Source organism: Solanum pennellii, chromosome 10 (genome assembly GCF_001406875.1).
Source record: "Solanum pennellii chromosome 10, SPENNV200".
Lineage (NCBI taxonomy): Eukaryota > Viridiplantae > Streptophyta > Magnoliopsida > Solanales > Solanaceae > Solanum > Solanum pennellii.
The window spans coordinates 63,005,889-63,021,751 of NC_028646.1; the positions used below are offsets into that span (position 1 = coordinate 63,005,889).

Sequence of the window (15,863 nt, forward strand, 5' to 3'; positions counted from 1 at the left end):
AGATCGACGGGAATCACAACAAGAGGCCCAGTCAGCGTCGCAATAAGTGGCTAAAGATAAACCAGGAGAAGTCGTGAAGAAAAGTCCATAGTTTGGAAACTTCTTCAGGTAACGGATTACTCGTAAACCAGCAGAATAATGAATAGAAGTTGGTTTATGCATGAATTGACTGAGTGTTAGCACAGCAAAAGATAGATCAGGTCTAGTGTGGGTTAAATAATTGATCTTGCCGATTAGATGACGATAAATTGTTGGATCTGACAGGGGTGTTCCTGAATCTGCAGAAAGCTTGAGAGAAGGGTCCATAGGAGAAGATACTGCAGAGATATGGGAGACATCGAACTCGTCCAAGAGCTCTAAGGTATACTTTCTTTGTGTGATAATCATTCCTTGTTCTTCTCTTAGCACTTCCATACCCAAAAAATAATGTAGAAGTCCAAGATCTTTGATTTTGAATTCCTTGTGTAGAAAAGCTTTTAGAAGCTTGATTTCTTCTGTAGCATTCCCTGTAATTAAGATATCATCAACATACACAGCCACAATNCAAATCAAGTAATTTGTATCCCTTTTGATTATTTGGATAGCCTATGAAGACACATTTCTTGGCTCTAGGATCAAATTTATTCCTTCCATGAACCAGAGTGTTTGCATAGCATAAACAACCAAAACACCTGAGAAAATGATAAGAAGGTGACTTGCCAAATAAAATTTCATAGGGTGTTTTTCCTTGAATTACATTTGATGGTAGTATGTTGATTAAGAAAGTGGCTGTCAAAATACATTCCCCCCAATAGGCCAGAGGTACCTTTGAATGAAACAGTAGGGCCCTTGCTATTTCCAAAAGGTGTCTGTGTTTTCTTTCCACCACTCCATTTTGTTGTGGGGTAGCTACACATGAAGTTTGATGAATGATTCCTTGAGAATCCAAGAATTTTGAGGCAGCATCACTTTTCCCTAACTCCGTAGCATTGTCAGATCTGATTATTTTCACTTTGGCATTAAACTGTCTTTCAATCATACATAGGAAATTCTGTATAACAGTGAAAGCATTACACTTAGTGCTCATGAGATAAGTCCATGTGGCTCTGCTGTAATCATCTACTATAGTCAAGAAATACCTATAATTGTTATAGGTAGACACTTTGTATGGACCCCAAGTGTCAATGTGGATTAGATCAAAACATTTATTTGTAGTGATTTTGCTTGAAGAGAAAGGCAATCTAGATTGTCTGGCTTTAGGACAGATTTCACAGTGACAATTTGACTGTTTAGGAACAGATAAGAAACTGATATTCTTCATTGATGTATAGGGTAAGTGCCCCAACCTTACATGCCATAACTTTACATCAGAAGAAGCATTTGAACAAACAGAAAAAGGTACTGAAACTGAATCAGGAAAACAAACAGAACTACTGATTCTACTACAGATTTTAGACTCTAAAGAGGTATTAGTATTTTGAATATCACTAGACTTCTTAGGGAAAGGCTGCAACAAATAGAGACCCTCTCTTGATTCACCAAAAGCTTGAGGCCTCTTCATTGAATGGCCCTGCAACATACAGTTGTTAGAGTTGAAAAAAACTGTATAACCAAACTGATTACTGAACTTATGTACAGATAAGAGATTGTATTTGAAACTTGGCACATACAAGACATTATGTATTGTCAAGTCAGGGTATATTTGAACACTTCCTATATGAGTAACAGTTATGAAATGAGAATTTGGAAGATTTATGTTGATAGGTATTCTAAGAGTAGACAAAGTGATGAATGACTTAGGATTGAAACACATATGTTCAGAGGCTCCTGAATCTATGATCCAAGTTTCAGAGTTAAAAACAGAAAGACAAGTTCCAGAATACTTAAAAATGGTACCAGCCACTGCATTAGCATTAATTTCAGGTCCAGTATCCTTTGATGTTGATTCTGGCAGTTTCATCTGCTTCATGACCTGAATAAACTGAGCAAACTGTTCCTTGCTCATGTGCAGTCTGGCTTGATCCACATAGTAGCTGGGTTCATCCTGCTCCATGATAGCTCCATTACCCCTCACTTGTGTTGAATAGTTCTTGTCATTTGTGAAGTTAAAGTCCTCAGGAAATCCTATCAGTCTGTAACAATCATCCATGACATGACCTGTTTTGCCACAATGATCACAAGAAACATTAGGATTGTATTTCTTCTTTCCTTTGAATCTTAGATTCTGTCTTGGATATCTAGGAGTCTGCTGTCCCTGTTGATAGTTATTTATTTTAGGATACCCCATGTTTGGTTTTGATCCAGATCCTGATGCAGCTGGGTTGGATTTTTGAAACTGCTTGCCATTTTTGCTTCCATTTCCATTAGCCATGAAAGATGAGGAGTCAGCATTGCCAATAGGACTCATGTATGTTTCCTTCTGATTTTCATCCTGTAAGATTAAGGAGTAAGCAACATTTATGTTAGGTAAAGGATTCATCATGAGAATATTCCCTCTAGCTTGTGCATATGTGTCATTAAGACCCATAAGGAATTGTATAAGCATCTCATCTTCAACAGATTTCTCCATTTTCTGTTTTCCTTCACAGATGCACACACAGCTACACTTATCCTGTGAATCTAGGGAAGCTAGTTCATCCCAAAGTCTCTTGAGCTTAGTAAAATACCCTGCAATGTTGTTAGTTCCTTGCACCAATCTGTTAAGTTCTTTCTTTAAATGAAAAAGTTTAGCACCATTTGATTGACCAAACCTATGTTCGAGGCTCATCCAGAGTTCCTTAGCAGTCCTGGAATAAATAACACTATCTGCTATTTCTTTTGAAAGTGAGTTAAGAAGCCAAGATGTTACCATGTCATTACACCTACTCCAAGGTTGCAGATCTGTGGAAGTTGGAGCTGGTGAAGGATGCTCTCCAGTGATGAAACCCAACTTGTTCTTTGCAGAGAGTGCTATAAGCACTGATCTCTTCCATCCCTGATATCCTCTTCCATCAAAGGAGCTGGTTACCAAACCCATTCCAGGAGAATCTGAAGAATGCAAATAGAATGCATGATTGACATCAATTTTAGCTCCTGTGGAAGATCCTGCTACCTGAGTTGCAGGCACAGATTCAGGAACATTGATAGCTTCATTAGTCATGATTGTATTTGATGTATGATTTGATTTACTGCTCTGATACCATGTAAGAATTACAAGAAACAGTAAAGAGAAATATTTGGGAAATTTTCTGTGTATATCTTTCTTCTTGTAAGCTTCTATATATACAAGTATTATGAGAAATCAAGAACCTTCTATTCCTAACAAACTATACAGCTGGCCTAATTCTATTTGTCTAAAAATCTAACAAACTTTTATTCTTTACAAAAATCTGTTAAGGGTAAAAAGGAAAAGGAATCTAGGTATTGTATAATGAGATATATACAAAGGGTGAGAAGACATAAACATTTCTCGGCTTTGAATCCATAGTTGGGCCTTCATTTCTTGTTTCTGTTTCTGATCATTCAAGGCCCAACTCTTCTCCAGTTTACTATTTCCGCAGGCCCAATGATTCAGCCCATTATTTCCGGGGCCCCAATGTTAACATTGTTGGAGTGCATTTGAAACATTTGGAACGTTTCTCTGATCTGAAACTCCTCGATACTTTCTTCGATGTTTCCCAAGATGTCCATTGTTCTTCTCTCCTTTCTCTTCGTCTTCTTTCTCTTCGTTTTCTTTTTCATCTTCCTGATCTGAATGTCTGAGTTGGTTATCTTCAACANATCATGAGAATATTCCCTCTAGCTTGTGCATATGTGTCATTAAGACCCATAAGGAATTGTATAAGCATCTCATCTTCAACAGATTTCTCCATTTTCTGTTTTCCTTCACAGATGCACACACAGCTACACTTATCCTGTGAATCTAGGGAAGCTAGTTCATCCCAAAGTCTCTTGAGCTTAGTAAAATACCCTGCAATGTTGTTAGTTCCTTGCACCAATCTGTTAAGTTCTTTCTTTAAATGAAAAAGTTTAGCACCATTTGATTGACCAAACCTATGTTCGAGGCTCATCCAGAGTTCCTTAGCAGTCCTGGAATAAATAACACTATCTGATATTTCTTTTGAAAGTGAGTTAAGAAGCCAAGATGTTACCATGTCATTACACCTACTCCAAGGTTGCAGATCTGTGGAAGTTGGAGCTGGTGAAGGATGCTCTCCAGTGATGAAACCCAACTTGTTCTTTGCAGAGAGTGCTATAAGCACTGATCTCTTCCATCCCTGATATCCTCTTCCATCAAAGGAGCTGGTTACCAAACCCATTCCAGGAGAATCTGAAGAATGCAAATAGAATGCATGATTGACATCAATTTTAGCTCCTGTGGAAGATCCTGCTACCTGAGTTGCAGGCACAGATTCAGGAACATTGATAGCTTCATTAGCCATGATTGTATTTGATTGTATGATTTGATTTACTGTTTTGATACCATGTAAGAATTACAAGAAACAGTAAAGAGAAATATTTGGGAAATTTTCTGTGTATATCTTTCTTCTTGTAAGCTTCTATATATACAAGTATTATGAGAAATCAAGAACCTTCTATTCCTAACAAACTATACAGCTGGCCTAATTCTATTTGTCTAAAAATCTAACAAACTTTTATTCTTTACAAAAATCTGTTAAGGGTAAAAAGGAAAAGGAATCTAGGTATTGTATAATGAGATATATACAAAGGGTGAGAAGACATAAACATTTCTCGGCTTTGAATCCATAGTTGGGCCTTCATTTCTTGTTTCTGTTTCTGATCCTTCAAGGCCCAACTCTTCTCCAGTTTACTATTTCCGCAGGCCCAATGATTCAGCCCATTATTTCCGGGGCCCCAATGTTAACATTGTTGGAGTGCATTTGAAACATTTGGAACGTTTCTCTGATCTGAAACTCCTCGATACTTTCTTCGATGTTTCCCAAGATGTCCATTGTTCTTCTCTCCTTTCTCTTCGTCTTCTTTCTCTTCGTTTTCTTTTTCATCTTCCTGATCTGAATGTCTGAGTTGGTTATCTTCAACACATTTTTATTTTATAGATATGCTATTACCCTCTTGAATTTATTTAAAATAAAATAACTTCACCCTTAAATGCTGAGTTGGCACAGAGAATGCATTCACTCTGTCAAATAGAATAAACTGACTGATTTTTCCTTTTTATTTTCTTTTTCATCGTTCTTCTCTTTCTTCTTTTTATTGCTTTCTCTCTCTTTCTTACTTTCTAACTATTTTCTACTAAATTCTACCATGATCTTGAAGATTTCAGGTAACCTTTTTTAGAGTTCTGTCTCCTAATTAATTCTTAATCTTCGTAAATAAATTAGTCTACAATTTATATTGATTCATCAATTTTTTTCTTTTTGGATATGATTTTGTATCTTCACACAATATTGTTCTTAAATTTTTGAAGATGCTTCTTTTTCAAATTAAAGAAGGTTCTGATTAAATTTTTGTTATAGAAAACTAAACTTTGTATTCGAAGTATTGATAAGACAACAAATATTTTTTGGGTTATATTTTGTTGATTAATTTTTTGGTAGGTGTTGTTGCGAAGTCAAATCTAATTTATTTTTTTGGCGAAATGGTCTGGTAGACCCCTGTACTTGTATGCGTTTGTATTGTAAACCATTTTACTTAACTATTTACCAAGTAAACCCTTAAACTCAATCAAACAAGTATTCTCAAACTCCTCTCGTCATGTGTGTAATTCACTCACCTTGAATAGATGACATGTCATATCCATGTCACATAAATTAATTACATGTCATAATTATCTTTATTATTTATTTTTAAAAATTATCAAACAAAATTTTATTAAATAAAACATAAAATAATAAATTTTAAATTTATTAAATTTTGGGACTCCACACCTCTTCAACAGTGTACATCTAAATTCACCGGCGAAGTCGTCGCGGCCACCGCTTTTCTTGCCGGCAAGACCTGCAGGTCTCCACCTCCATTGCAAACCTCTCTATTTTCCTTTCCTCTTTCTCCAACCTCCACAAAATTATTAATTGGCGACCCCTTTGAGCCACCATGGGCCGTCTCTCTTCTTCGTCCTCTCCGTCGTACCAATAAACCCACTCGCCGCCTCCCGATCTAGTGAAAAAGGATCAGTGTCGCCTCTCTCTTACTCCACTTTGAATTAGTAGACTCCGACAGGGCGAAGAGCATCACCATAAAATCGTTGCTTTCTCTCTTCAGTAATAACAACTTGTATGTGACGACAATGAGGTGTCAATATCCTGCTAAAGTTGATAAGAAGTGTATAGAAGAAGGAAAAATGGACGGGGGCAAGAACGGGGATGGCGGCTGGAGTTGAAGGAAGAGGATGACCTTTTCTAAAGTTCATTTTTTCTTTTTTCTTTTTTAATTTATTATTTTAGTTTTTAATTTTTTTAATTGAATATTTTACTTTAAAATATTTTTTATATTTAAAATGCAGGTCCACCCGCCTTCTCACGCGTGTACCACTCTCTTATGCCAATTCAACCATTTTAATGCCAAATAAGTCTGGTCAATGGTCAGAGGGGTTTGATATATGGTATTTTATTGAATTTAAGGGTTAAGTTGATAAATTGTTAAGTAGAAGGATTCACAATACAAACTCATACAAATACAAGTGTCCACCATGCCTTTTTTTTTTATACATGCAACTTTGATAAGTAAAGGAAGTGAAAGAGTTAATGGTAAAGACATGGAAGGCGGTTTGTTTTTGAAAGAGAAAGTTCCTAGACTAGAGATAATGTGGAAGTTAACCTAAAACGATTTGATGGTAGTTTATTTCTAGTTAAATATTTTAGGATCGTGAAGGTGGAGGGGGAGATTTTTTATATATAAAAAAAATTACAGTTCTATGAACTGAAAATTTGTAGAACTTTTATTACAATTATTTATTGGAAATAAATTAGTCAAAAAACTCTCCATTTTCTCTTTTCAATTCTAAAAAAAAAAAATAGAAGCAAAATTACAATTTGTATTTCTACTCAATCGATTCTCTGTTCTTCCAAATTCAACAATAACCTTTGCTTCTACATCTTTCTCTACCCGTAAAATTGGAGCATAGTAATTGGAATGAGCTTCCATAAATTTCTGCAAAGTAGAAGTAACTTCGAAATACTTCTATAACCCAAGTTATATTCATATCCCTCAATATTTTTAAAATCAAAACTTTCACAAAGAATTAGGGTTGTAATTGGGGAAGAAAGTATAAAGAAGAAGGAGAAAAAATAATTAAAAAATAATAATTGGTGAAAAACACGTGTCAGGTGCGTGTGTTTCACCACAAGACTCGTGAGTGATTTTTGTGTTTTAAGGGGTTATTTGTGAGATTTTTAAATAGTTCAGAGGGTGATAGGACACCCGCAAAGTTAGAGTGTGTAGTTGTGATTTCTGATATAGATTGGGGAGGGGAACCATTTTATCAAAAAAAAAAAAAAGGGAAGAAGAATTAGGATTTGTAAGGACAATATCTGTAACATAGACATAAATCTGAACTTGGGAAATAGCAGTCAAAGCGTGGAAGTTGCTATTTTGTGGTTACCATCTCCAAATATTTATCAGAGTAAATTACTGGATGAGTCAAGAAAAGTAGTTTTAGCGTATTTATCAGAGTATATTATTGGATGAGTCAAGAAAAGTAGTTAGAAATGAAGAAAAATAAATAGTTTTTGCGAGGCCAGAGACAAAGCTGGAGTAGCTCAGTTGGTTAGAGCGTGTGGCTGTTAACCACAAGGTCGAAGGTTCAACCCCTTCCTCTAGCGTATTCTTTTTAGAATATTCCTTTGATAGTTATATTCAACCAATCATAACTATCTGTGCCAAAACCATCCTAAAACATCGATAAAAATTAACTATTGCCCCCAAAAACTAATTATCCACATCTTTTGTACAGAATTGGAAATTCCTCTACTTTTCACAGATGAACAAGGAAAATGTGGTCTCATTTCATACAATAACATGTGAATGCTAATAGAGTTAACAGTTGACACTTGACAGTGTGTGAGTTGGCATCAACAAGTCAAATACAAGTGAAAAAATAAAAATAAAGACATAATGAAAAAATTGCTCCAACTGTAATGCTTGAGTTGATGCATTACGCGATAGGCTTGCCGAGATACAACTAGTGAAGCAAAACAGAACTAGATTCCAGCCCTTCACATTTTATTGAAAGATGGCGTTGGAGAGCTTGGAGGCTTGAAGTCCTCATACCTGTTCAATGCAACGAAAGACAGGAAGTTCAGTTTTATAGCACAACTTAAAGAAGTGACAAAACATCACATGGATTATGTCATTCCATTCCTTTATTCCTCAGCAGGACCTAAGATATCTAAAACACAAAACCTTATCAACTACACCCTCTGTTCCTATTTATATGTCATCATTTTAGATTCAAACTCCCCTAAGAAAATAGGTAAGTTTACCATTTTACCCTTATTTAGTGTTATCTAGAAGCCAAGTTTTTAATAAATGAACATGAATTAGTTTATTTTGATTAATTGAATTGACCAATTAACATGAATATTTTGGATTTCCTATGCTGGTCAAATTCATACTTTCACAGTCTAATAACTCTGAAGGTTAAAATAGTGTTATATGCATTGACTTAGTAAAATGACAAATATTAAGGACAACCTACTTTTAGTAAGGTCGATATATAAATAGGAAAGGATGGAGTACTACATTGGCTACTATCACTAAAGGCTACTATCTGCAATTGCTGGACTCTTCAAAATTGTCAATGGGTGCGTGTCGGATTCTCCAAAAGTAGTGTATTTTTGGAGAATCAGACACGGGTGCCGCATTGAAACTGAAGAGTCCGCAACTTAGAATTTTCTGGTGATTCTTGTCAGGGTTGCTGCATTTGATGATGGTGATATGGGAGGGGGTTGAGGTTGACATATCTGATTATGGTGTAACCTTTATCATAAGTCGAAAATTGGTCAAACCACATAGTAACATCAAGACAAGAAATGAGATAGGTGCTGTTATGACTCAACATCGAGAATTTTACTTTACTCATTTTTATCTTGTTTTTTATTCTTTCCAGGACAAAGATCTTGTCAAGAAACTAGACCCAAAGTCTGAAGATGTGGTAAAGTTATTTGAAAAAGATACTTCCACTTATTCTCAAATTGGAAAAAAAGGAGGAGATATAGCTGATATCCAGTTCCTATCAAAATTGATGCAGTGCAATCTGTCAAGTAAAAAGCTAACTCTACTTACGCAGGGTAGGGAGAATGACAGAAAGCTGAACTTTTTGATGAATCCTCCTTGGAGAAATTGTTAGCACTATCGATTGCCACATCGTTGCCTCCAGTAACTGCTGATGTTACTTCCACAGTTGCTGAGGATTTCAAACCACTCGGTCTTGGACTTGGAGATGTAGGTGGCTTTAAATCTTCATAACTGCAAAGATTGAATCAGTCAGCAAATAAGATACAGTATACTTGCATGTAAGTAGTTGGACTAACTCAGGAATGACTTAACGCAGTGTATGGAGACAAAGGCCTTGTAGTCAGCAACTCTGCTTTGTCAAAAGTAAATAAATAAACAGAAGAGGCTTCCTTAGTGGGTTTGCTATTCTCTGCTCCACTTGCACCTTCTTGACGACCTCCGGGAGGATTTGTACTAGGGGATGTAGGTGGTTTTAGATCTTCATAACTGCCAAGATTGAATCAGTCAGCAAATAAGATACACTATGCTTGCGTGTAAGTAGTTGGACTAACTCGGGAATGACATAACACTATGGAGACAAATACCTTGTAGTCAGCAATTCTGCTTTGTCAAAAGTAGAATCAACAACAGAAGAGGCTGCCTTAGTGTGTTCGCTATCTTCTGCTCCACTTGCACCTTCTTGACGACCACCGGGAGGAATTGGAATAGGAGATGTAGGTGGCTTTAAATCTTCATAACTGCCAAGATTAAATCAGTCAGCAAATAAGATACACTATGCTTGCGTGCAAGTAGTTGGACTAACTCAGGAATGACTTAACGCAGTGTATGGAGACAAAGGCCTTGTAGTCAGCAATTCTGCTTTGTCAAAAGTAGAATCAACAACAGAAGAGGCTGCCTTAGTGGGTTCGCTGTCTTCTGCTCCACTTGCACCTTCTTGACGACCACCAGGAGGAATTGGAATAGGAGATGTAGGTGGCTTTAAATCTTCATAACTGCCAAGATTAAATCAGTCAGCAAATAAGATACACTATGCTTGCGTGTAAGTAGTTGAACTAACTCAGGAATGACTTAACGCAGTGTATGGAGACAAAGGCCTTGTAGTCAGCAATTCTGCTTTGTCAAAAGTAGAATCAACAACAGAAGAGACTGCTTTAGTGGGTTCACTATCTTCTGCTCCACTTGAACCTTCTTGACGACCTCCGGGAGGATTTGGACTAGGAGATGTAGGTGGCTTTAAATCTTCATAACTGCCAAGATTGAATCAGTCAGCAAATAAAATACACTATACTTGCGTGTAAGTAGTTGGACTAACTCAGGAATGACTTAACGCAGCATATGGAGACGAAGGTCTTGTAGTCAGCAATTCTGCTTTGTCAAAAGCATAATCAACAACAGAAGAGGCTTCTTTAGTGGGTTTGCTATCTTCTGCTCCACTTGCACCTGCTTGATGACCACCAGGAGGAATCGGACTAGGAGATGTAGGCGGTTTAAGCTCTGCATAACTGTGGTAATAAAAGTAATTATATGCAAGATTCCAGTGAAGTCTGTATGTAAAGTTTCAAATATGATACTTTAAATGAAAAGCAAGAGTTCGTATTTCTCTTATTTTGCTTAGATGTATTCCCTAATAAACATCATTAGATCAGGTTCCATGAGACAAGCACACACTGAAAATACAAAACATATTCTTTGCATTAACAAAGATTAACAAATTCATATACACTTGATGTGTTTACTGAGTGCATATCAGATTCTGTCACTGTGAATTGGAAATTCCAGAATATTGTGGACCATGATGATTCTACTTGAAATATTCTGGGATGTCTAATCTTCACACTTTGTATACAGTCAACAACAGTGAAAATTAAAGTGGAGAGGACGCAGATGAGGTTACAACGGATAAGGTGAGGAAGGAGTTTTTTATTTTTGTCTGTCTGTTGAGTATTTCTATCAGTTTCAGGGATTGAGTTTTCTGAAGAACTAATTTCGGAAGAAGGTGTGGAGTGCCTGCTTTGCCTTCTTTGGTTGAACTTGTGCCTATGCTAGGGGTTGGAGTAGGAGATATTGGTGGCTTTAGTTCTTCATAGATTCCGGAAAAAGTAAAAAAGAAAAGAAGCATAAGTTCATTTGAAGAAGAAACATGCACCTAACAGAAAATAAATAATCAAGCTTACGCAGTATATGGAGAGAGAGGTGCTGCTGCTTTCAACTTTGTTTCAGAAGGTTTTTTCTCGAGCGAGGCATCAGGGATCTCAGACGTAATACTGGTTGGAGTTGCAGATTTCTGTAAATCACCAGTTTCCTAGAAACAACTGGGTTAATAAGACTAAAAATGAAGTGATTCTAAGGTCCTCTGCATGAATTTATTAGGAGTATCAGAGTACACAAGTCCCTTATAAAGACAGGATTGGAAGGTTCTCTGTTTTAAAGACAGTTGCATGAATGCCTCATTTATCCTAATTCTGTATAAAAGCCATTTTGGGCAATGTAATCTCTGTTTTCCATGAAGAAGTAAATGAAATTACCTTGGGTGGGGAAACCTCAACACGTTGGGGGGGAATTTTTGCAAGAAGGTCCTCCATGGGGATCAACGGTGCTGTTGTTTCTGCAACTACTTCAACCACTTTACAGTATGAAAGGCTCCGGTTTTTGGCCATAACCGCCATTAGTTCTGCCACCTGATAAATCAGAGTTGTCTTAGCTGCTGACTGTAAATTGCTAGCTCTTGATATAAACAAAATTTATGAGACTTAGCAAATACTTCAACCATTTCTCTTTATGCCATAGGTCTCACGTGACTTTGTAAAATGTCCAAGAAGAGTAACCCCTGACAGCCCAGATAAAATGCTATCGGCTGACATCAGAGATAACAAAATGCATAAATTGCAACTCATAATTGTTCATCGCCCATTTAGAGATTTTGAGTCCTGTATGTAAGAAGTATTTCTGTCCACCAGTGGGAGTATTCATTATGTGATGTCGGACTATTGCTCTCATGAAATTTGAGCCACAAATAACCTTTTAACTTTAAGAAATCAATGCAAACTTTTAGTTAAGACAGAGAACTAGAAAAATAAAAAAGAACCTTTCACTTTGATTTTCAGAATGAAAACTACTCAAGGAAAGTATTATTTAGCTCTGAACAGTTATCCACATCACAAGCCCATTGAATTACATGCTGGAATGTATTTTCATATCATGTTAAAAAAAAAAATTATTAGTGTAGATAATGTATCATTACCCTAAAGAGGTCAAGAAATTTTAATTGCAAATAAAACTTTGTTAGGAACCTGAAGGTTTGACACGAGACCACCAAATAAAGTATCTTCCTCCGAAAGAGTAATATTGTGAGTTTCTTTAAAAGAATCAGTGGGACGTTCCATTCCTCCAGGTCTCACAATCTGAAATAGCAGAGTGAAATATGAGCACCATATTGCAGTTAAGACACATATCACCTCACTTTTGTATTTCCAACGCATAATACAGAGAAGAACTCACAGTATAAGGAAGCCCACTGGCAAGCAGTGCCTCTTCTGCTTTCCTTTTCCAAAGGAGGACTCCCCAAAACAAACTTACAGACCATAACAAAATGGAGAGTCAATGAACTAAAGAAAACGTTTTCATGTTTAAAGCCAAATATATCTTCCAAGGACTCTAATGTGAATCAGAATACTCCTAGACTTACTTGAGAATTGCTGCAGGAAAACCGACCTTGTTTGTTCCCAAAGATGTGAGCAAGATAAAGTGGTCAACTTTTGCGACGGTTGCTGCGCGGAGGAAACAATCAACTTTCTATCACTCATTTTATGTGAGTGTGAGTATTTTAATGGCACTGCATCTGATTTTAATCAATACCAATTGCTTCTGAAGGAACGAATTGTAGAGGACAATATGACGAAAAAAGATTTGAGTAACATCTACAATTTAAATCAGAATTCCTTTTACCTGCATCAATAAGGTTCTTAGTAGCCAGGTAATCAATTCGATATGGTCCAGTAACATCAAAGATCTCCTTTTCACTGGCACCAATGCAACATATAACAATTGATGCATCGCCCAGTGCAGGCCTAATCTGATAACTTTTCTCCAAATCGCATTCCACAATTTCAAGCTTCTCTATAGCTGGGCTAAAGACCAAATGTAACATGTGATGTTCCAAAGAAGCACATTTACTCTAAACTGCTAATACCATAATCATATATGAGAAGTCCTTTCTGCATCAATCTTACCTTTTGCTCCTCCATCCGTAGCATTCTCAAGTTTTATTTGCTCAACACTCTGTAACAAGGAACAATTTATGAGTCATAAAGGATCTAGATGCACGTTATCCAGTAAAATCACATGTTTCCACTAGTCAGAATTTTTACTTTAACAAGAGGTTGAGCTCTTTGAGCACTTCGAACTCCAGCTCGAACTTTAAAGCCTGATTTCAGAAGCTCCCTGAAAACATTCTGGTCTTTCATCAATATATACTTAGTAGCAGGTTTAAATGGATTTATATAGTTAAGTCTAAAGTCAAGGTCGAAAACAAACTACAACCTTACAGTCCGAGAACCAACCCTACCGGTTGCACCAGCAACAAAAACAAGATTTGCATCTTTTGATTTGACATCTTTTGCAGTTCCTTGAGGTTCCAATGAGCTAATTTTTGCTGCACATTCATATATGATATATCCATATAATTATAACACTTCTTAGAAGATTACTTATTTATCAAGCACCTTTAGACCACAAGAGAGAAATGAAAATTTGTTTCCTTGTAGAGATGGTTCCATAGGCCCAGTCATAGAAGATCATCCTACAAATGATCTCCAAATAATGCTTGTAAAAGCTAATAGAAGCAACAACAACATATAGTTCCACAAAGTGTGTCGGAGGGTAGAGTATACACAGACCTTGCTAGTCCTACCTCAGAGGTAAAGTGACTGTTTTGATAAACCCTTGGCTCAAGGAAAAACAGTCCAGAAAAAATGTAACAGAAGTACAAAAAACAAAAGATAGTAACAGAACAGTACTACAACAAACAGTAACAAAAATTGAAGGAGAAAACATTAGTAGAAAAACTACAACAATTAATATGGATGTACAACATGTTAGGATTGAATTCACACACACACTTGAAGGAGAAAACATTAGTAGAAAAACTACAACAATTAATATGGATGTACAACATGTTAGGATCGAATTCACACACACACTTGATGAATTAAGAACACAAGAACTTTCAAGTGAAAGAGATGAGAGATCTAGAGAGAGAAAGAGAGAAAGCAATATTTCATGGTAACACCCCGTGAGTAAACTTCCACGGCGGTGGGGTATATATATTAATAAATCAAAGTATTTTTGGTTACAGAGAATAAATAATACTATATATTAATCAGGCTCCACAACTTAACATAACAAAATGCATAAAAGCTAATAGAAGATGATCCAAAAGGCATAATAATACATCTCAATAATTCATCAATATGAAGGTTTTACATTGAAGGACTCTTCTTCATAACCATGAGAGACCAACAACTACAACAAAAACATACCCAGTGAAATCCCACAAGTGGGCTCTAGGGCGGGTAGAATGTATGCAGACGTTACCATTACCCCGTTGAGGCAGAGACTGAAGACCCTCGGTCCATGATAGACAAACAGAGAGTTATAATACAGCAAACTATATATGATCCTCCAGTCACTCTTCAAAATGGAACATGTAAAGAATGAAAAAGAATAAACTCCAAATGTTTTTATGCATTCAACTAGTACTTCACTAGAGCATGTGATAAACCTTATACAAACCCCATCCCTCAAAACTGGAAAAAAAATAACTTCACTCCACCAAAAAAAAAAAACCTTTTTTTTTTCTTTTATGATAAGCAAGGTTCAAAGTCACTGAAAACCTCCAAAATATTTTCAATATTAAACCTGATAATGGGTTCATCCCCGTACCCTTCTCCACTTAAATAACAGGTATAAACCCAATAATCCTTCTTTATCATTTTCAATGTGAAAAGGACTCCAAAAGGGTGTGACCAATTTCAGAGTAGGAACCCATTAATGAAAATTGCATTTACCTGAAATTTGAGTTCTGAAACGAAGGGGGTTAAGGTTGTTGGAATTTGGGCCCCTTTTAGTGCTAGTTTGAATCAATGTAATTGGTTGTCCACACAAAAATGGCTTCTCTGCTAAAGCAGTTGCAGGGATATTGAGTGTCTGCAAGCAACGCAGCTCCATTGTTGATTTCGTTGGAACTCTGTTGGAGTTGTGCGTTTAAGGAGTTGCCCATGTAATCCATGTGGATGTTGTTAAGCTCTCTCAGTCAACACATTCTGACCACATAGTCTATATCATATATACCAACTTTTTCAAAACAAAATTTTCACTATTATCTATAGAAAAATAAAAGAAAATATTATTGACTTCTAGATTCAATATTAAATCTAAAAATATAGCACTAACTACGTTATTTGTTTACAAAATTCCTTTTTATACGATAAAATTTTCTAGAATTATTATTTCATCAAAGTAAGGGATAACAAATCTCACTGCTAATTATCAGCCTTGATTGCAAATTTTTGTAATCATATAAGAAATTACAAAATATAAAAATTTTATCTCAAAATTATATTCATTTATCTATCATACCAAATGTCATTTCGTACCCAGTATATAAGGTTTGGTATGTTGGTAAAATATTA

The 15,863-nt window shown here is 36.1% G+C and overlaps 2 protein-coding genes and 1 non-coding gene across 8 annotated transcripts; 1 reads left to right on the plus strand and 2 right to left on the minus strand.

Moving 5' to 3' along the window:
• Positions 1-3,731: 3,731 nt before the first annotated feature.
• On the minus strand, positions 3,732-4,400 carry LOC107001469. The gene has a single exon (XM_015199503.1). The coding sequence runs from the start codon at positions 4,398-4,400 to the stop codon at positions 3,732-3,734; it is 669 nt and encodes a 222-aa protein (XP_015054989.1).
• A 3,286-nt stretch (positions 4,401-7,686) lies between these two features.
• TRNAN-GUU lies at positions 7,687-7,760 on the plus strand. The gene has a single exon. It is a non-coding gene; the product is annotated as a tRNA-Asn (tRNA).
• Positions 7,761-7,919: 159 nt separating this feature from the next.
• LOC107032696 (protein TIC 62, chloroplastic) lies at positions 7,920-15,474 on the minus strand. 6 transcript variants are annotated; one of them, XM_015234267.2, is made up of 17 exons: positions 15,240-15,472; positions 13,714-13,825; positions 13,542-13,614; positions 13,404-13,452; positions 13,120-13,296; positions 12,860-12,941; positions 12,673-12,745; positions 12,465-12,575; positions 11,700-11,852; positions 11,349-11,458; positions 10,503-10,676; positions 10,248-10,421; positions 9,993-10,166; positions 9,759-9,911; positions 9,487-9,660; positions 9,223-9,405; positions 7,920-8,208 (listed from the first exon to the last, which is right to left on the minus strand). In XM_015234267.2, the coding sequence occupies exons 1-17, from the start codon at positions 15,397-15,399 to the stop codon at positions 8,154-8,156; spliced, it is 2,187 nt and encodes a 728-aa protein (XP_015089753.1). In that variant the 5' UTR covers positions 15,400-15,472; the 3' UTR covers positions 7,920-8,153. The 6 variants fall into 6 exon arrangements, with proteins under 6 accessions (XP_015089753.1, XP_015089755.1, XP_015089752.1 ...); XM_015234269.2 differs by having other exon boundaries at positions 9,487-9,507; positions 11,349-11,476; XM_015234266.2 differs by having other exon boundaries at positions 11,349-11,476; positions 15,240-15,471.
• Between the last annotated feature and the right edge of the window lie 389 nt (positions 15,475-15,863).

Excerpts from the sequence above, each read along its gene's own strand:
- LOC107032696 (XM_015234266.2), bottom strand. The coding sequence starts at position 15,399 with ATGGAGCTGCGTTGCTTGCAGACACTCAATATCCCTGCAACTGCTTTA. Across the intron at positions 13,453-13,541 it reads GAGCTCAACCTCTTGTTAAA|AGTGTTGAGCAAATAAAACT; the intron begins GTAAAAATTCTG and ends TCCTTGTTACAG. Across the intron at positions 12,942-13,119 it reads TAAGAACCTTATTGATGCAG|CAACCGTCGCAAAAGTTGAC; the intron begins GTAAAAGGAATT and ends TCCTCCGCGCAG.